The sequence below is a fragment of the Mesoplodon bidens genome (genome assembly GCF_964165515.1).
Source record: "Mesoplodon bidens genome assembly, chromosome: 10".
Lineage (NCBI taxonomy): Eukaryota > Metazoa > Chordata > Mammalia > Artiodactyla > Ziphiidae > Mesoplodon > Mesoplodon bidens.
Genome location: NC_138172.1, coordinates 37,542,215 through 37,561,855, shown reverse-complemented (window position 1 = coordinate 37,561,855; position 19,641 = coordinate 37,542,215). Strand labels below are relative to the sequence as shown.

Here is a 19,641-nt window from a genome sequence, read left to right as displayed (position 1 = left end):
ACAAAGCCAGTGGGTAGGCCACTTCTCTCTCTAGGAGAGCCCAAAAGGGAACTGGTGCCTGTCTGGCTTTGTCAGAGAAAGGTCATATTTCTTGTCAGTGTTATTTGTTCTCCAGGAGGAGTTGGCCAGTAGCATTCACATGCCCCCCTTCTGCTCCTCGGACCCCAAGGTCCAGCCATCCCTTCTCTCCTCTCCCCTCTTACAAAGTCACTCACCCCAGCTGTGGCTGAAGGGCCAGTATTCTGGCACTGGACTTCTTCCTTACCATAGGTGGACACCCTGTGTTTCCCTTTGTCCAGGGCCCACTCTACCCTGCATCCATAGCATGTGGGTGCCAGGAACTGGGCCTCTCTACATGCCCCAAAGCACCCATGGGCTCCACAGCCCTCCCTCCTCTCTGGAAGCAGTGGTCCCTGCTGGACCTGGGCCATGACTCACAGGCTTTAGACTCTCCTCCAGCAGGCACAGTGAATACCAGTCCTTACCTAGAAAACCCCTGTGCATCCCAAGCCCGGCCAGTGGGCACAGAAGCAACAGGGATGGGCAAAGCTTGTACTTACCACAGGCTCTTTGTGGGGCCAGCTTGGGGGCAGCTCCTGCCCCCTCCCTGGCCGTGCAGCAGCTGTGGACGGAGGCAGTCTCTGCTGCCCACCCATCCTGCTCCCTGCTTTTTCCATTGGGCCAGGGCTATGGGAGAGCCCTGAATCCTGACCTTGGTAAGACTCTCCATAGGTGCGCACTCGCGCACTCTCTCTCTTTTTTTGCAGTCCCATCAGCCTGTTTGACTCTCCTCTTCTCACCTCTTCTGTTCTCTCTTCTCCTCCTGTCAAGTCCTGGAGGCTGCAGATGCTCACTCCTTGCTGCACTTTCTCTCTGCTTACCGTATCCTGAGTACTCTTCAGACATCAGTTCACTCTGTTGCCATCCTCTTAAGTGGCTTCTGTCCTGACCACGGTCCCCTGTGGGCCACAGTGTCTTGCTTAGCCAGTGTTTTGTGTCTTAGGAGCTGGCGTGCCACTCCCACGTGTGCTGAGTACATAGTATGCACCTGCAGAAGCCATAGGCTGTAGGACAGGCTTCTCTCAGAGGGTGGCTCAAGAAGTAACCTCCCTTCATGCCATCTGTTTTCACCCTTCAGCGGTGCCAGCAGCCCCCAGCAGCTGGAGCCTGGATAGCGGAGCCCGAGAGGCCCAGCCCTTCCTGTCTGCCCACACGGGGTGCATCCTGGCCCCCCCAGTGCCTCCCCGAAGCCTGCTGCATGGTAAGAAGACCTCCAGCGGGTCCCCCAGATAGTCCCCAGTCTCAGATTCTACTCACGGGCAAGGGCAACAGCCCTCCAGGCTGAGAAGATGGGCCGACTCAGCCAAGGAAAAAACATCCCCACCGCAGGAAGGATCCTGCAGGGCTTTGGGGTCAGTGAGGTTTCCAAGCACAGCAGGTGAGCTCAGTGAGGCCTTTCCAACCGTGGAGGCTGAAGACATCAGAACTGACCATGCCAAGCGTGATACTCACCAGCCTGTCGTCGCCAAGCAGCAGGCTGAGAGCTACCACTGTCTGCGGTCTGTTGTTCCATGGGCTCTGATGCACTCGACCTTCTTGACCTCCTGTGTGGCATGGGTGTCTTTACTCCAGCAGCTTGTGTTTTGGAGAACTTCAGTGAAAAGAGAGGTTTTCCTGTGGCCTTCAATGCTGAGGGGTTGCAGGAGACTCACATCTGTCCAGTTGTCCCTGCAAGATATGCTGACGTGCAGCACAAGAAGGGCCCAGCTGAGGCTCTGGTTCTGTTTCCTTTGCAGGTCATTACTCCCTACACTTTGACGCTTTCCACCACCCCCTGGGTGACACCCCCCCGGCCCTCCCAGCCCGGACCCTGCGCAAGGTAATGCCCTAAGGTGACAGCCCCACCAGGATGTGAGAGGAGCCATCTCAGCTGCTAGAATCACCCCTGAGACACCTGAGGTCTACCTCTCCTGCTCCTGTCCCTGAGAGCCCAGCCTGGCAGAAGCTGGGGGTGGCCGGAGCCACACTTGGGATGCAGATGACCAATGTGTCCTGCAACAAATGTGATGGGGGCAGGGAAGTCAGAGGGTCCTGGAGATGGCAACACATGGTACTCAGAGTATGTGAGCAACGAGCAGTGAGAAGCCAGGGGGTTCCCTGCCAACACCCAACTTATCAACACACCACAGTTCAAGACGTAAAGAAACATTCCTGTGGTGGATCATAGAGCACTTTAAACTGGTGTCCACTCAAAGCAAGAAGCATCAGATACCAGACCTTTATGAAAAACTCGTTAACTTTTCTGCAAATTGGAAAAGACTGTCACAGATTTCAGCAGCAGAATGCACTCATCTGGTCCGTGGCCCACTAGGGTTTTTTCTACCCTCGCCAACTGGCCTGATGACCCAGCCCTTCTGTCTGTACCCCAGAGCCACAGCCAGCAGCCTGGGACATGGCTTCAGGGGGCACAACTGCCCAGCAGCCAAGACAGGGCCATTTTTTAGCCACAGAAATGCAGGTGATTCTGGGCCTCCACTGGCTTGTTGGGGGCAGGGAAGAGCTAGGGGGTGACTGATGATGAAACAAGAAACATGCTGTTGATGAGGATTAAAGTTCATTAATAAGCAGACTCTTGGTCTTCTCTTCCCGTAGTGGGCCAGCCAGCCTGTTTGGAAAGAGGGATTCTAACATTTTTACCTTTTCTTTTGCAGTCTCCTCTCCACCCTATCCCAGCCTCCCCCACAAGCCCCCAGTCGGGCCTGGATGGCAGCAACTCTACGCTGTCTGGCAGTGCCAGCAGCGGTGTGTCTTCCCTAAGCGAGAGTAACTTTGGGCACTCCTCGGAGGCCCCTCCTCGAACCGACACCATGGACTCCGTGCCAAGCCAGGCCTGGAATGCTGACGAAGATCTTGAGCCACCCTACCTCCCCGTCCACTACAGCCTCTCCGAGTCCGCTGTTCTGGACTCCATCAAGGCCCAGCCATGCCGAAGCCACTCAGCCCCGGGATGTGTCATCCCTCAGGACCCCATGGACCCACCTGCGCTGCCACCCAAGCCCTACCACCCCCGCCTGCCGGCCCTGGAGCACGACGAAGGTGTGCTGCTGCGCGAGGAGACCGAGAGGCCTCGGGGCCTGCATCGCAAGGCCTCGCTGCCTCCTGGGAGCACCAAGGAAGACCAGGCTCGCATGGCCTGGGAGCACAGCCGAGGGGAACAGTGAGGGGCAGGGAGGCAGCTGGGACACCACCCTCAGTGAGCAGCTTTCCTCACCACTCCAGGTCTGAAAAGCAAGTCCCCCCGCAGGGAGCCAGAGAGGCCTGGCACTCAGGAGAGAACCACCCCGAGTCTACATTCTACTGCCGTGAACTCGTGTGTTGCCATGTACAGAGGCCACAGCAGCATGAAGGGTTGTGGCTTCTCTTTTTATTTCATTTTCTACATTCCATTTCTATGGGTTTTCCTTTTTCCTTTGTGGAATAGATGCTTTCTTCCTCCTGCAGTTCCAGATGATGTGGAGCTATATGGAGATATTGCACAGACAGAATCGATTGCTTTGCAGGGCCCAGGGGTGTAGGAGCCCAGGCCCTCCCTCCAGGGAAGAGATGCACAGAATGGAAATTGCACTAGGGACCTCTTCCTTTGCTGTGTGGACAGAAGAGCTCACGGTTGTATTCAGGGATTGCAAGGACCACGTTGACTATGTCACCAGTGGACAAGGGGGCTACAAGCCATTTTGCACAAATGTCTGCCCACCTGCTCCCTCTTCCATCCAGGAGTGTGCAACTGAGAGGCTGGCTAGGCCAACCTGCCAGCTCAGGCATGTGACCTGGCCTAACTGCATGCCCAGGGCATACTGCCAGGCTTCCGTGGGCCAGCCCTGCCTCCTACTCTACCTTGGATTTTTCCCTCCATCGTTTTTATTTCTGACCCTTTGCCCCTCTCCACTCTTAATACACCCTGTGCCCTGCAGGAGCCCCCTTGGTGCATGGATCTGCAGTGGTTATCTCCTACCCTCTGGAGCTTGAGTGGGGGTGTAGCGCCAGAGGGATTACCCTCGCCACCTTCCTCCCCAGGGCCCGGGCAGCCACGTGTTGAGAAACAAGCTGATACAGGAGTGAGGCTGGGGTGTGGCAGGGGCCGGAAATCCTCTAGGCTTTCAGAAGTGGCCAGAGTGCCTGTCATCAGCTCCTGAATCAGGGATTTTCAGCACTACCTCCAAGCAGTGGGGTTGGCTGCCCAGCCAGGATTCTAAGGCCTGAGGACTTGTGGTCAGGTTCAGCAAGCTCCTGGGTAAAAAGGGTGGGAGGGAGCTTCTCCTCTTAGAAGCAGAGAGCCACGCAGGTTGAATTAACCTCTCCCAGTAGCCAAGTGCAGGGCCTCAGCTCCAGGCCCGTGGGGACCACCACTCAGGGTTCAGGGCAGGCAGGAGGGCAGTTTCTCCAGCCTCCCCAGTCTGTTGGGCAGAAGGCAGTGGTGTCTTCATAGGAAACTTTCAGGTCAGGGCACCGATTTTCCTCTTGGTTTATTATTTGGGGGAATAGGGTGGGGTGGTAATAGTATTTTACCAGGGTGCTTCTAAGTTACTTTAAAAAAGTCTACGAAACATTTATTTGCTTGCATTCACAACTGTGATGGTCCCAAGGCTGCCTTCTCCTTGCTGAGCAGCTATGTTCTCCCCTAGTTCCTCTTCTGCTGGCCCATCTGACCTCCATCGTTAGGGTGTTTTTCACTTGTAAACAAATGCCAGATTGTTTAATAGGAATGCCAGCAAGTAACCTATGAGGAAAGATGGGGGGCCACATTAGCTTCAGGGCATCTGGGAGTGTTTATCACCATTGTGGGTCCTTTCTGATACTTCAAGGGTGACTCCAAGCAGAGTGGGTCAGTCCTGGCAGGCCTGGACCATCTGGTGTTCACAAGTGTGACAGTCGGGGACTAGCTTTGAATTTCTTAGGTAGGAGGGCATATTTAGGTTTTAGGGCACCTCTGAACCTCAATCCCTGGACAAGGCAATCCTCACATAAGAACATCTACCTTCTCCACCTGGCGGCATGGGAGGGTAGAGTGGAATGTGGGTTCATTTGGCCTTGCCTTATACAGGGTGAGCCCAGTTTGTTTTCCCTCTCCATTTTCCCTAATTGGATGAAAAAGACATAATCCAAATTCCTTTCACTGGAGAATCAGCCAGTCTGAAGGGAAGTGGGAGGCAAGAGATGAGAATCCTCTGAAAAGATTGTGAAATACTGATTTTCATTCTTTCAAGCTTATTTGTAAATACCTATTTGAATGCTGTGTATTTGTACAGGAATTTGAGCAAAAAATGTATAGAGTGTGATGTCCAATTGGTATTCAGCCCTATAAATGTGTTTTTAACCTCTGGCATTCTGTGCTTATTTAAAATAAGAAAACTTCTAACCATTTCTTTTGTGTATTTATGTTTAAAATAAGTGACTTAAAAATGGTCTTACCTGTACCAGAAAGCAAAGTTAAAGAAAAAAAAAAATTTGTACTGGCGTCCCAAAAGGTTTTACTGTATATATTGTGGTAGCATGTTCTAAATCCAACAAGTAATGTGAATTTTAAATGTAAATATCTGCCACCTTATTTCCCCCCTTTCCCCACTCCTTTGACTGCTGTGATGTGAATTAAAGATGAATACCTGATACTGACCCACTGAATTCACTGAATTGGGAGCAGCGCAAGTGCCCCTCTCCAACCCTTGTCGCTGGGCTCCAAGCCCTTTTAGCCCCATAGAAATCTCCTTTCTGCCTTGAGCGCAGAGCCAACCTTCCCCACGTCCTGCCTTCAAAGACAGGGAGCCAAGCCCTGCCCTGGAAATGAGGGCAGCCAAGGGCCCTGAGCGCTCAGTGGGAAGCAGGAGACGGCGTGCCAGCCGCCTCGGCCAGGCTTCCGAGGCTTGTGAGGGAAGGGGGGGGCACCTCTTCCCAGCGTGCGGGACAAGCCTCCGAACCCCCAACCTCCCCACTCTGAGGCGGGATGCTTCTGATCCCAAAGCCACGCAACCAACCCTGACCCGGGTGCCTCTCTGAGCTCTGGGAAGGCAGCCCGGAAGAGAGCCCTTCCTACGGGCGCCCCTCCAGCCCAGAGTCTGTCCACCCCGGCCCGGGTACCCCTGACGGCCCGCGCGAGGCGGGCTCCGGCTACCCGGGGCTCAAGCGGGTGGGTGCCTGAGCTGCTGAGGCAATTCGGACGTGATCCGCCGGCCTCGCAGGCGCCAGAACCTCCGCAGGGGCTCCCCAAAGTCTGGTTCCCCCTGCCTACGTGATCCTTTAAAAAAAAAAAAAAGGTAAAAGGAAAAAAAAACCTCTTCGGAGCCTCGCCTGCGGCCGCCCGCCGTCCCTGCCTTGTTAGGCTACGGCTGGCCCCAAAGCCCCTGACCTGCGCCACGACTCGGGGCCTGGGCGGGGAGGTCCGTGGGTTTTTCGGGCCGGCTTGGGGCCCAGAATAGGGGGTACGCAAGCCAACGGAACACGCGCGGTAGAGCAGCCCAACCCGACTTCAGCCGACAACTCTCCACCTCAGACACTGCCGGGATACCTACCCAAGATGGCGGCCCGAGCCCCTTCCGCCGCCTCCACGGCCGCTTCCTGCCGGCCGCCCTGGTTCAATCAGCGGCCGACAACTGTCTAGGGCCGAGGGCGGGCGACGCCACCAGCCAATGGGGAAGGGCAGCGTGGAGCCGCCCGTCTGGGCTCCGAGGCGCATGGACCAATGGGGACATGGTGTGTGGGAGGGCGCGGAGGGCACCCGCCAATGGGGAGCCACGGCGCGCGGCCTGGACCTGGAAGAAGCGCGGCTCTACGGGCGCGGTTGAGTCGGGCGGTGGCGGCGGCGGCGGCTGGTGGAGGAGGATGTGGGCCACGCACGGGCTGGCGGTGGCGCTGGCTCTGAGCGTGCTGCCGGGCAGCCGGGCGCTGCGGCCGGGCGACTGCGAAGGTGCTGCGGGGTTGGGGGTCCGTGCGCTGTGGCCCGCCTAGCGGCGGCGCTGCCGAACCTAACCAAACCACTGAGCGGCCCAGTGGCAGGGGGCTGATACGGGCGGGGGCGGCAGGGGCGGCCGGCCCCAGCGGGGTCCGCCAGAGGAGGGGCCGACGCCGGGCCTCTTAGAAAACATTTCCTGGGCCTACAAAACATTGGTCCGACGAGAAGAAGCTGGGACTAGATCGTGCAGAAAACTTGGCCTGAAATTGAGATAACGCTGGAGTTTTGGTGCTTTCCCGTCACTGGGCAGAGGCTCCCGGCAGCGGCCCTGGCCGGGGTGGGGAGTCCTGAGGGCCGGCCGTGGGCACCGCGCCTTGTCTGATGAGGTTGCGAAGCCGCACCTCGGAGTTCGGTGTTGTATTTGGAAATGAGCAGCATTTGGATCGCTTTTTTCTTCGGCCTCCAGTTTGTCCATTTATGAGGTCACAGTGAGTCCATCTCAAGGACACGTGTTCAGTCTCGGCTTAAACTTTATGGAAAAAGCAGGGAGGAGCCGTTTGTGGGTCATTGAGTGATGCTCGTTCCCCGTATGCCCTGGGTGAACCATGGGGCCCAGCAACCCGGAGCGCGGTTCTGTCTACCTGTGGGCACCTGAGAAAATCGGTGATGGAAAAACTCACCTTTCTCCGTGTCTCCTATTAAAATTGCTGACGGAGTTCCCTCCTGGCGAATTGCGGTGCAACTTGGTGATTGCTGAGCATCTCCCTTCCCTCTCTTTTCCAGTTTGTATTTCTTATCTGGGAAGATTTTACCAGGACCTCAAGGACAGAGATGTCACATTCTCACCAGCCTCTATTGAAAAAGAATTTATAAAGTTCTGCCGTGAAGCAAGAGGCAAAGAAAATCGGTTGGTGAGTAGCTGTCTGACCCTCCCCAAGCTGGCCCTGGCCAGTGTTTAACCCTCTGCTTCACAGGCCTCTCAGTAAAAGGCCCTGCCCACTTGTCTATTCAGGAGGCCAGATGTTCTGTCAGTTAACTAATGTGGGACTGAAGGGCCTTCTGTATTCTGCAGTTGTGATGTTACCCTCTTAGTACTGATTAAGCACCTACTGTGTGCTGGGCACTGGAAATATCGGGGGAGAGCAATGACAGGCAAATGATGCAGTGGGATGGGTGTCATGCAGAAAATGGACCAGGACGGAATGAGTGGGTGCTGATTTAGACAGTAGTCAAGAATTCTTCTGAGGGCTTCCTTGGTGGCACAGTGGTTGAGAGTCCGCCTGCCGATGCAAGGGACACGGGTTCGTGCCCCGGTCCGGGAAGATCCCACATGCCGTGGAGCGGCTGGTCCCGTGAGCCATGGCCGCTGAGCCTGCGCATCCGGAGACTGTGCTCCGCAACGGGAGAGGCCACAACAGTGAGAGGCCCGCGTACCGCAAGAAAAAAAAGAATTCTTCTGAGAAAGGGTCATCGTTGTGAAGGGGGAAGAGCATCCCAGGCAGAGGGAATAGCCAGTGTGAATGCCCAGAGGCCAGAGCAATCTTGGCATGTGTGAGGGCAGTAGAAGATTACAAAGTGTGCCCAGGGTAGGCCAAGGCTGAATTGAGGACAAGAGCCCTAATGAAACGATGGCTTTTGTAGCTTTACTTTCCTGGCAGTCTCTGGTTTGTCTGTCTTTCTGTTTAAAGGTTTGAACCGTGGTGACTTAAATTCATCTGGTGGCTGTCAGCTCTGGGACCAAGCGTGTATTAAGAGCCTGGGGTTTACACTGACTGAATCTGACTGCCAATACAGGCGGGGCATGGGAAAATGAGGCGCTGGCAGAGAAAGAAGATGTTTTCAGATGTCAATATGCTTTGGAGGAGACAGCTCTCAAGTGGCACCTCCTGAAGGCCATTGTCCTTTCTTGCTGCAGTGCTACTACATTGGGGCCACAGATGATGCAGCCACCAAGATCATCAACGAGGTGTCGAAGCCCCTGGCCCACCACATCCCTGTGGAGAAGATCTGTGAGAAGCTCAAGAAGAAGGACAGCCAGATCTGTGAGCTAAAATACGGTGAGTGTGGCCTTATTTTACCGACACCAAACCTCCTCCTTGCTCGGGCATTAATGAAGTTTACTTTCTAGCTGGGGAAGGCACGTGATAAACTAGAGCCTTCATGAGTGAGTTATACAGCATGGTTGGTGGTGTTAAATGGTGGGGGGGGCGGGCAGTGCACAGACTCACCTTGCATCATGGTGGGTGGAGGTCAGAATAGGCCTCATCGAGGAGGTGACATTTCAGCAAACTTTGAAGAAGGTGGGGGATTAGCCAAGGGCATAACTAATGGAAGAGCATTTCAGGCAGAGGAAACAGTGCAAAAGCAGCCAGTGGCATGACAGATGGGTGGGCAGGTCACAGAGGGCCTTGCACGTTGGTGAAGATTTGGCTTTTAGTCTGAGGGAAGATGAGAATGTTGGTTTTCGGCCAGAGAAGGGATGTAGTCTGACTTGCCTTTAACAGGCTTGTCCTGGGCTTCCCTGGTGGCGCAGTGGTTGAGAGTCCGCCTGCCGATGCAGGGGACACGGGTTCGTGCCCCGGTCAGGGAAGATCCAGCATGCCACGGAGCAGCTAGGTCCATGAGCCATGGCCGCTGAGCCTGCGTGTCCGGAGCCTGTGCTCCGCAACGGGAGAGGCCACAACAGTGTGAGGCCCGCGTACCACAAAAAACAAAACAAAACAAACAAAAAAGGCTTGTCCTGACTGCAAGCTCTGAAGGCCCAGCGATCTTTATTATTTTAAAAAGAATGGCTGTGTCCCAACAAGAAGGCCCAAGGTTATGGGCGCACAGCATCTCTTTTGCTGAGTAAGTCTCTGGTGGGAAAAACAGTTCAGGTCTTCAGAAAGAGTCAGGGCCAGGAATCATTGTCCTCTTCTGTACAATTTAAACAGCACCAACATATTTTATTGTGAATTGAGTGTCCAAGGGCTGTGTTCGCCCACTTGTGTCAAGGATAACTGGTCTTCTGAGAGTGATCCTGGTTCAGTCCTGATGACTCAGGGTCTCTCTGTGGGCACAAGTGGTCATGGAAGAGTAAGCTTCTAACTCAAGGGCCTGACCAGGGTCTGTGTTGGGCAGTTGAAGCTAGGGGATCTATCTGCTCTGTCACCCTGGAGCTCTTATTCTACAGTGGTGTGGGCTGCACTGTGACTGTTTAAGAGGCACTTGGAGTGGGAGCCACATTCCTCCTATAAGGTTCCTCCTGTAAAGACCACATGGCCTCCATCCCTGTCCCTGGTGACACTTGCATGTCTGTGGTGGACATTGCCAGCATGAGACCCACCTTCCAGGTGAAGGGGCCTGGGCTAGTTCTCCCTGTTGGGGGCAGTGGGCACTGACACACTTGCATGTGTCTCCCTGCGATCAGTAGGGCTGCTTGTTTTAAGGGATGGTTTGGATGTGCGGGACTATTGGGGTCCGGTGTTCCTCCCACCCAGCTGGTTATTCTCCCTGCTCTCTCCAGACAAGCAGATCGACCTGAGCACAGTAGACCTGAAGAAGCTTCGAGTTAAAGAGCTAAAGAAGATCCTGGACGACTGGGGAGAGACGTGCAAAGGCTGTGCAGAAAAGTCTGACTACATCCGGAAGATTAATGAACTGATGCCTAAATACGCCCCCAAGGCAGCCAGTTCACGGACTGATTTGTAGTCTACCCGATGCCTGCTGCACCTGAGGGGAAAAACACTTCATCTGTGTCTGTCCCAAACAGCCTTTTTGTAATTTATTTTTTAAGTAGGCTCCTGACAAAGTCAGGCTTGAAGCCTGGAGCTTTCCTGATGATGCTGGGTCCACAGCGCCCCCTTGGGGGGGATTCACTTTGTTCTGTTGCCGATTTACTCTAGGACTTCAAAGTATGTCTGGGATTTTTTTATTAAAGGAAGAAAATTTCTAGCTGTCCTTGAAGAATTAAAGTGAATACTGAAATTGGGTTTTACCCGTAATGAAGATTTCACCGGTTTATGCTTTCCAGTTTAAAAAGAGTTTTCAGGTATATTCACATTTGTCCCTCGACCACCAGTCAGTGCTGGAGATGCCAGGGGGACTGAGGCACGTGGGGTTGTGCAGCACCGGAGGGTCTCTCAAGGAGAATGTTGGGCTTCATACCCCCAGCCCACAGGGGCTATCTTACCCACATGAGAGGGGCTGACATGGGGCTTGGCTGTGAGCAGGACTGAGGTTTAGTGCACTTTTCTGTGACGAAGACTTCAATAACTGCATATGTTCAGTACTGTCACATTTCTAAAGATGCTGATGGCCTGGCTACCTCAACCAATCAGTGTCCAGATCTGGCCATCTGCTTGCTCATCTGAGTTTGTGGTCTAGTGTCAGTCCTAAGTCTCTGGTGCCTAATTGGGATTTTGCAAGACTGGCAGGAGTTGGTTTGTACAAAGAGCCGATGAGAGGCTGCCTTTTGCCTTTGTTTACCCAAGATAAGCCTAACAGTTGAGGTCCCAAGAGCATGTCCCTGGAGTCTGGTTTTTTAGTTGCTCTCTTTGGGGTTGGTGCTTGGGAAACCCAGTTATCAGTATGAACTGTGACTCAGTGGAGACACCTCTGCTCCTCATGCCTGCAGAGACCACCTGAAGGGAAGGACTAAGAAGCAGTGCTTTCCAAGAAATTGCTCTGTCTTTGGGTCACATCATTTGTGTAGTTCTTAAATTCAGTTTGTCTACGTAAAGGGCCCTCTCAGCTTGCTGTGGGGTCCACTAGTGCCTGGCAGGAGCAAGCAGGCCCAGGCCCACATTTTTCACCTCTACAGCACCATGTCTGAGAGGAAAATGAGGTCGAGTTTCTTAGGCCAAGTGTTCCCTGTTTGGAGGAATTAGATGGGCTGTTAAGATCTGACAAGCAAAAAAAAAGATCTGACAAGCACAAAGTATCCTGAGCCCCCCTGAACGGTGCTAAGACAATCCATGGCTGGAGCCAGAAGTCTTAGGAGATGGAGCTGTTTCAGCCTAGCACCCTAGGTCTCTGTTCCTGTGGCCTTTGTGCCCTCCAGGCCACAGTGAGCAGGGAAAACAGCCCAACTACTACTACCCTAGAGCTGATCCCCAAGATTATCTGTGAAAGGAGGCGTGGAATGTTAACAGGTGTTTCTTCTAAGACTTTCCTCTTGCACCTGCCTTCGCTGTTGCAGGAGCTCCTCCCACAGCGTTCTGGCCATGGGAGGAGGAGGGAAGAGCTGTGGTCCGCTCTTCCCCACTCCACGGTTTCTGTGGCTGAAGTTGGGTCCGGTTCTGCGAAGCCTCCAGCAACTCTCCATGGAGAATGAAAGCTTCCCCAAGGGGCTTGGCACCTGGGCAGGATTCCCCCTCACCTCACCACCATGGAGGTGGACAGAAGGGCACTGGCCAGGGAGAGGTAAGCGTGGCAAAATGGGTAACGGCCGGGTTTGGCGTTCTCTTCGCCCTGCGCTCCATGGCCCTGCCCTTATAGCCCTCTGTGTGCTCGAATGCCCAGAGCAGAGGGTGGGGCCCTGTGGCGCCAAGGAGCCTATTCCAACTCTGGAAACCGCAGGTTTGTTTCGGATTTCTGTGCCCAGGGCCCAGACAGGTCGCGCCTTCTGCATGCATAGCCATAGTCCTCATGGCCTTTCGGGGCGCGGGGGGGCGCTGTTGCAGGTGAACCTGAACGCAGGGGATGCTCGGGATATGGGGCGTGGGTCCTAGGGAGCGGCGTGTTTCAGTCCTTGGGGTTGTCCATGCTGGACCCCACTCAGGAGATGCCGTGGCAGGGCACGGGGATCACCCGAGCCTAGTCCTGGAGTTGGGAATACCACGTAAAGAAGCCGCTGGGTCAAGGCCTGGGACCCACGCGCCGACAGTGGCTGCCACAGCCGCTGCCATCAGCGCGGGCCCCGGAGCCGGGAGCCAGAAGCCAGAGGCCTACGTCCCGCAGCCGCCTGGGCTGGCTCTTTCGAGGTCTCCAATCACCGTGGAGCCCCGAGCCTCGTCCACGCCGGCCGCGCCGTGACGCCAGAGCGAACAGCCTGGTCGCGCTCGCCCACTTGCCCTGGGGTCACGTGGAACGGGGGGGGCGCAACCCGATGACGCAGCCAGCGCAGCTCTCGCCCCGCCCACCTCGGGGTCACGTGGCACGGCCGGCGCAGCTTGATAACGCGACGCCCAGGCCCTGGGCGCAGCTCCCGCCCCGCCGCCGCGCCGAGTCCTTTTGTCCAAGATGGCGGTGCCGGGGGCGCTACCTCTTCGGCAGCCGCCGCCGCCGCCGCTGTGAGGGGCCTGCGGGCCGCCCGCCCGCCCGCCGCGCCGGCGCCATGAAGAGGCAGAGCGAGCGAGACTCGAGCCCGAGCGGGCGCGGCTCGTCATCGTCGGCCAAGCGGCCGCGGGAGCGCGAACGGGAGGCGGAGGCGGGCGGGCGGCGGGCGGCGCACAAGGCCTCGGGCGGCGCCAAGCACCCAGTTCCAACGCGGGCCCGCGACAAACCCCGCGGTAGCGGGGGCGGCGGCGGTGGACATCGCGACGGCCGCGGCGCCGGGGACGCGAATCACCGTGCGAGCAGCGGCCGTTCCTCAGGCTCGGGCGCCGCCGGCGGCGGACGCGGTGCCAAGGCCTCGGGGGACCCGGGCGCTTCGGGCGCTTCGCCCCGCGCGTCTCCACTACCGCCACCTCCGCCGCCGCCCGGGGCCGAGCCCGCGGGTCCCGGCTCATCAGCAGCCGCACCCGAATACAAGACGCTGCTCATCAGCAGCCTGAGTCCCGCGCTGCCCGCCGAGCACCTCGAGGACCGGCTCTTCCACCAGTTCAAGCGCTTCGGCGAGATCAGTCTGCGCCTGTCGCACACGCCTGAGCTGGGCCGCGTGGCCTACGTGAACTTCCGGCACCCGCAGGACGCGCGCGAGGCCCGCCAGCACGCCCTGGCCCGCCAGCTGCTGCTCTACGACCGTCCGCTCAAGGTGGAGCCCGTGTACCTGCGCGGCGGCGGCGGCGGGAGCAGCCGGCGAAGCAGCAGCAGCAGCGCGGCCGCCTCCACGCCGCCACCGGGGCCACCCGCGCCCGCCGACCCGCTCGGCTACCTCCCGCTGCACAGCGGCTACCAGTACAAGCAGCGTTCGCTGTCCCCGGTTGCCGCCCCGCCACTGCGGGAGCCCCGCGCCCGCCACGCCGCTGCAGCCTTTGCCCTGGATGCTGCCGCCGCCGCCGCCGCCGTAGGGCTATCCCGGGAGCGGGCCCTGGACTACTATGGGCTGTACGACGACCGCGGGCGACCCTATGGCTACCCGGCGGTGTGCGAGGAGGACCTGATGCCTGAGGACGACCAGCGGGCCACGCGCAACCTCTTCATCGGGAACCTGGACCACAGCGTGTCAGAGGTGGAGCTGCGACGGGCTTTCGAGAAGTACGGCATCATTGAGGAGGTGGTCATCAAGAGACCCGCCCGTGGTCAGGGCGGTGCGTATGCCTTCCTCAAATTCCAGAACCTGGACATGGCCCACAGGGCTAAGGTGGCCATGTCGGGTCGGGTAATTGGCCGCAACCCCATTAAGATAGGATATGGCAAGGCCAACCCCACTACTCGCCTCTGGGTGGGTGGCCTGGGACCTAACACGTCACTGGCGGCTCTGGCCCGGGAGTTTGACCGCTTTGGGAGCATTCGGACCATTGATCATGTCAAAGGAGATAGCTTTGCCTACATCCAGTACGAAAGCTTGGACGCAGCCCAGGCCGCCTGTGCTAAAATGAGGGGCTTTCCCTTGGGAGGTCCAGACCGCAGGCTGCGGGTGGATTTTGCCAAAGCAGAGGAGACTCGGTATCCCCAGCAGTACCAGCCCTCACCCCTCCCTGTGCATTACGAGCTGCTCCCAGATGGATACACCCGGCACCGAAACCTGGATGCCGACCTGCGGGTGAGGGATAGGACCCCCCCACACCTCCTGTACTCAGACCGAGACCGGACATTTTTGGAAGGGGACTGGACCAGCCCCAGTAAAAGCTCTGACCGCCGAAACAGCCTCGAGGGCTACAGCCGCTCAGTGCGTAGCCGGAGTGGTGAGCGCTGGGGAGGAGATGGGGACCGGGGCCTGCCCAAGCCCTGGGAGGACAGACGGAAGCGCCGGAGCCTTTCCAGTGATCGTGGGAGGACAGCCCACTCCCCTTATGAGGAACGGAGCAGGACAAAGGGTGCTGGGCAGCTTGTGGACCGAGGCTCTGACCGCACCCCTGAGCGCAGCCGCAAGGAAAACCATTCCAGTGAAGGGACCAAGGAATCGAGCAGCAACTCCCTCAGCAACAGCAGACATGGGGCTGAGGAGCGGAGCCACCACCACCATCATGAGGCTCCAGACTCTTCCCACGGGAGGAAGACAAGGGAGAGCGAGCGCAATCATCGGACCACTGAGGCTGAGCCCAAGCCTCTTGAAGAGCCAAAACACGAGACCAAAAAGCTCAAGAATCTTTCAGAGTATGCCCAGACACTGCAGCTAGGTTGGAATGGGCTTCTAGTGTTGAAAAACAGCTGCTTCCCGACATCTATGCACATCCTAGAGGGGGACCAGGGGGTTATCAGCAGTCTCCTCAAAGACCACACTTCTGGGAGTAAGCTGACCCAGCTGAAGATTGCCCAGCGCCTTCGACTGGACCAGCCCAAGCTCGATGAGGTCACACGACGCATCAAGCAGGGGAGCCCCAATGGCTACGCAGTGCTCCTAGCCACACAGGCGACCCCCAGTGGGCCTGGCACTGAGGGGATGCCCACGGTGGAGCCAGGCCTACAGAGGCGGCTTCTCAGGAACCTGGTCTCCTACTTGAAACAGAAGCAGGCTGCAGGGGTGATCAGCCTGCCAGTGGGTGGGTCCAAGGGCAGAGACAGCACGGGCATGCTCTATGCCTTCCCTCCCTGCGACTTTTCACAGCAGTACCTCCAGTCAGCACTGAGGACATTGGGCAAGCTAGAGGAAGAACACATGGTGATAGTTATAGTAAGAGACACAGCCTAGCTTGAACCTGTCTTTTCCACAAAAGCAGTTATTTTAAGATCTGACCCCCGCCTCCCCCCCCACTCCAAAACTTACCCCCTTGGTTTGAATTCTCTGCTGCGTTATTTCAGTTCATTTGGTAGGGGACCAAAGTCCTCCCCCACCAAAACTAAGTTCTTAGGTTTGGGTTTTTTTTTTTTTTTTTTTTTACAGTGATGAGAAAAATGAGAAGGGACTCCTGTCATGTTGGTTTCTAGTGTATGAGATACTGTCTGCTGTGTTCTGTATTTTTTAATTTTTTGACTAACTGTATGGAAAGTTGTCAGTAAAGCCTTTGTCAGAGGATGGATTTTTAATCCTGTTCAGAGTCCTGGTTTAATCAAGTTTTTTTTCTCAAAGGATGGAAGCCTTCCCTGCTGCATGCACACAAATGCCCTATGTCATCTTTCCACCACTGGCATATCTCACAGTCCTCCTGCATTGGTGGCTCTCAGCCCCTCAGCTCTTTGGGCTGAATCAGGACTTTACTCACATTTGTTTTTTATCTTGGCTGAGAGCAGGTGGGTTTCATTTTGGACCCTGCCATGCCAGCTTGAGCAGAGCCCATGCACAGGAAGGGGTTGAGCCTAAGTCTAGCCAGCAGCTGTGGTAGTTTTTTGTTTCCTTGTCCTAAACAATGTGTGTGTCCATCAGTTTGAGCTGTAGCTGTTGAACAAAGCACCTAGTCTTCAGGCCTTTTTGAAAGCACGTAGACCTTAGCAGTTGTGTGGTCTTGTAGTCATGGGAGGAGCAGTGCAATATTGGGGTCTTGGTACCATGGATCTGTGAGGCCTCCTTCTCTTGTTCAGCCTCCCTTCTAGCCTTAATGCAGCAGCCCAGGGATACCCAGTTGGAGACAGCTGCCTCGGACTCCAAGGGACAGTGGAGGCCAAATGCTGGAATGGAGAGTGGGAGGCAGCTTTCCTTGGATAATTCTTGAAACTTTCCCGGTGTTTGTGAATTCTGGCTTTTCCTTTGATTGTTCGGGGCTGATGTGTCAATGGAGTGGGCCTCTGCCCAGTCACTAGAGCTTTGTGAGGGACACTGAATCCCTGGCCTGAAGAGTTTTTGAGGTAGTACAGTGGGTTAGGAAGATGCTCTTGTTAACTGACATAACTTTCCCAGGTACAAGTAGTCACTTATGCCTAGGCCTCTTGCCCTGATACTGCAAAGGTGGGGACCACTGGGAGAGAGGTGCTTCTGTGGGGAAATGTCACAGTTGCCGAGGTGTTGGGCAGTGCTAGAGCTCACATCCATTCAGGCTGAGCCGGGGAGGAATGTGGAGGCATCAAGCTGGGAGGGAAAGATGGCTTGAAGTTCTGTGGCCACGCATCTCTACTAAGACAGTGTGGCCAGCATTGGCAGATGAAGTCAGCAGTGTCAGGGACCAGGGAGGGAAATGAGTCACACAGCAGTTGTCACCACAGAGCACAGCCCAAACACTATTTTTCAGAATGTTTGTGGCGGTTTAGATGTTTTAAAAGGATCATTGTCAAGGCTGAGGGAGAACAGAAGCTCCAGTAAGGGAAATGAGCCCCCAAGTGACCAGGAACTCCGGGATTCTGTTGACCGTGCTGTCCTCTCTCTAGGTCTGGTCCACTACCCTGGCTGGCACGAGGCAGCGCAGGTGACAGCTGGGATGTGTTGAGAGAGACAGTTCGTGAGATGGAGGCGGGGGCTCAGTGCGGACCTCATGGACAATACATGCCTCTCCACAAGGACAGTAAAAGAGGTGACTTTTTGAGACCTTAGAGATTTAAAATAAACAGGGCAAGGAAGGCGCCTGGGGAAGTACTGCTCACTAGGCTTCAGCTGGTGCTCGTGAGAGAAAAAGCACTTTCGTAACAAATACAAGAAGTGTTAAATGTGTTTATTTGCCTGTTTGTACTTGAGCTTTGGCCACAACTGCCAGGTATCTGAGCAAAGCAGTGCGAGGCACAGTAGGCCACAGCTGCACCATTCCAGGCAGTTGGAACCACCAGAAGCAGGAATGGGCCTCATCTTGTTTAGAGCAGATGAGGTAGGGACAAATGCCTGGGTCACAGGCCGGAGCCGCCTTGCTGTATTAAGCCCAAAACTTCTCTGGGCTGTTCCTTCATAGAGTGGGTGCTCAGGACCCAGAATACTACGCCTCCTAGTTTTCCCCGACAGAAACCTAGAAAGTCTGGCTGGAGAGGATACTTAAACCCTTGCTTTGTTCACCCTTCTTGAGGGATAGGTGCTTTCTGGCCCAAAACTGAACTACAGAGTTCTCCCACCGTGTGACCATCCTCCTCCTCCTTGGACCCTCAACTCCTTCCTCCTCTCTTAAGACAGCAGCTTCTGTAACGTCTCTCAGAAAGGCCTTGGCCAGCACTAGCGATGGTAGGTCAGGTGGTCAAGGCCCTGGTTGATTGATGCTGCTGCCCCCAGAGAGAGAACTATTTAACTGCAGGCAACCTGTGCCTCCACTTGGGGTTCAGGTTCTATCTGAGGTGTGGCTTAAAGGCAAAAATCAACCTAAGGCAAAATTTGCCTCATTGGTGGTTTGCTACTATTCCACGTGTTTCTTCCTAAGTGACTGAGATCATGAGCCCTGCCTGGCAGATAAAGAGCTGATGTTTCCTTAGCCTCTTAGGGCACTTCCCTAAGGGTGTGTTGTCAAGTTGAACAGGAATGTGCTTTCTTATTGCAGGTGCCCATCTCCACCCGAGAGACCTGTGGGTGTTCCCAAGAGCTGCTGGCAGAGTTCAGGGAGACTGTGGCTCTGCTGAGTTAATGACTAGAATACAATGCGTTTAGTGCTTCTTGACTTTTAACCTGTTTTCTTCTAATGCACCAGCAGTCAGACTAGTCTACTGGTTAGGTGTTAGCAGTCCATTTAAGCTGAGGCATGAAGCAACGTAAGAGCTGAGACCTCTGCTCTCTAGATGACCAAGAGGTGCCTGTGTGTGACACAGGACCAACCACTTCAGTGTGTGTGAACTGTATGGTGCTCCGAAGCCCAGCAGGGCTTCACCAGCCCCTGGTGAGTTAGCCGTCTTGTCTTGCTTATTTACTTCACAAATTTGTCCTCTTATCTCAGCAAAGGGAGAAAAGTATCTTTAGCTATAAATACCTATATGATAGAAACTGGGCAAACTCAAAGGAAGAAAGAGACTAGGGTCTCCTATTTATTGTGGGTAAGAAGGGGGTGGGGTGGGGTGGGGTGAGTGAAAAGGTAAAAGCACCTGGTGCTGGTGGTAGCACAGTTTAACCATAGGCCAGTTGTAGAGGCCTGTGAAATACCTGCAAACCCAGCCTGACCAAGCCCTAGCTGCCCCTAAACTGCCAAACCTGAAGAACTGCCCAGGTCTACTGTTGTACTCCCTTCAAAAAACAGTAATGACAGTCAGTCAGTCACCCACTACAGGGATGGCCAAAATGCTTTCACTCCCTAGCTTTGCCAGCTCATTGCTCCACAACATTCCAGGACCCCTAACATTCCAGCTCCACCAAATCTACTCTGGAGCTGCCTTCTTGCTTCAGAACCCAGGATAGAGAGATGTGTGCAGAGTGGACAGTGCCCTGAGCACCTCCCTCTGCCCCCTGCCCAGTCCTCGGGGCGAGCAGCAGACCACGGTTAGATGCTGTGACTAAGCTGCTTTTCTCTCCAGAGTGCTTTACTTGGGCAGAACGTGTTCTCACCCCGTCCTGGGCTGCCTCT

General features: G+C 55.6%; 3 protein-coding genes across 8 annotated transcripts in view; all 3 read left to right on the top strand.

Annotated features, from left to right (window-relative positions):
- Nucleotides 1–5,763, top strand: part of DOCK3 (dedicator of cytokinesis 3) — a 404,205-nt gene extending 398,442 nt beyond the window's left edge. For all 5 annotated transcript variants that reach the window (XM_081246551.1, XM_081246550.1, XM_081246549.1 and 2 more), the window contains 3 exons: nucleotides 1,139–1,261; nucleotides 1,797–1,879; nucleotides 2,712–5,763. In XM_081246551.1, the coding sequence (XP_081102677.1) occupies nucleotides 1,139–1,261; nucleotides 1,797–1,879; nucleotides 2,712–3,221 (716 nt within the window). In that variant the 3' untranslated portion in view covers nucleotides 3,222–5,763. The remainder of the gene's footprint in view (nucleotides 1–1,138; nucleotides 1,262–1,796; nucleotides 1,880–2,711) is intronic.
- Nucleotides 5,764–6,800: 1,037 nt separating this feature from the next.
- On the top strand, nucleotides 6,801–10,926 carry MANF (mesencephalic astrocyte derived neurotrophic factor). The gene is made up of 4 exons (XM_081246564.1): nucleotides 6,801–6,958; nucleotides 7,727–7,854; nucleotides 8,859–9,000; nucleotides 10,449–10,926. Exons 1-4 carry the CDS (start codon nucleotides 6,874–6,876, stop codon nucleotides 10,631–10,633), a joined length of 540 nt encoding a protein of 179 aa, XP_081102690.1. The 5' UTR covers nucleotides 6,801–6,873; the 3' UTR covers nucleotides 10,634–10,926.
- A 2,055-nt stretch (nucleotides 10,927–12,981) lies between these two features.
- RBM15B (RNA binding motif protein 15B) lies at nucleotides 12,982–19,598 on the top strand. Of its 2 annotated transcripts, none has more exons than XM_081246563.1 (2): nucleotides 12,982–15,789; nucleotides 17,546–17,825. In XM_081246563.1, the coding sequence occupies exons 1-2, from the start codon at nucleotides 13,032–13,034 to the stop codon at nucleotides 17,602–17,604; spliced, it is 2,817 nt and encodes a 938-aa protein (XP_081102689.1). In that variant the 5' UTR covers nucleotides 12,982–13,031; the 3' UTR covers nucleotides 17,605–17,825. The 2 variants fall into 2 exon arrangements, with proteins under 2 accessions (XP_081102689.1, XP_081102688.1); XM_081246562.1 differs by adding an exon at nucleotides 18,631–19,598 and having other exon boundaries at nucleotides 12,983–17,688.
- The last annotated feature ends 43 nt before the right edge of the window (nucleotides 19,599–19,641 follow it).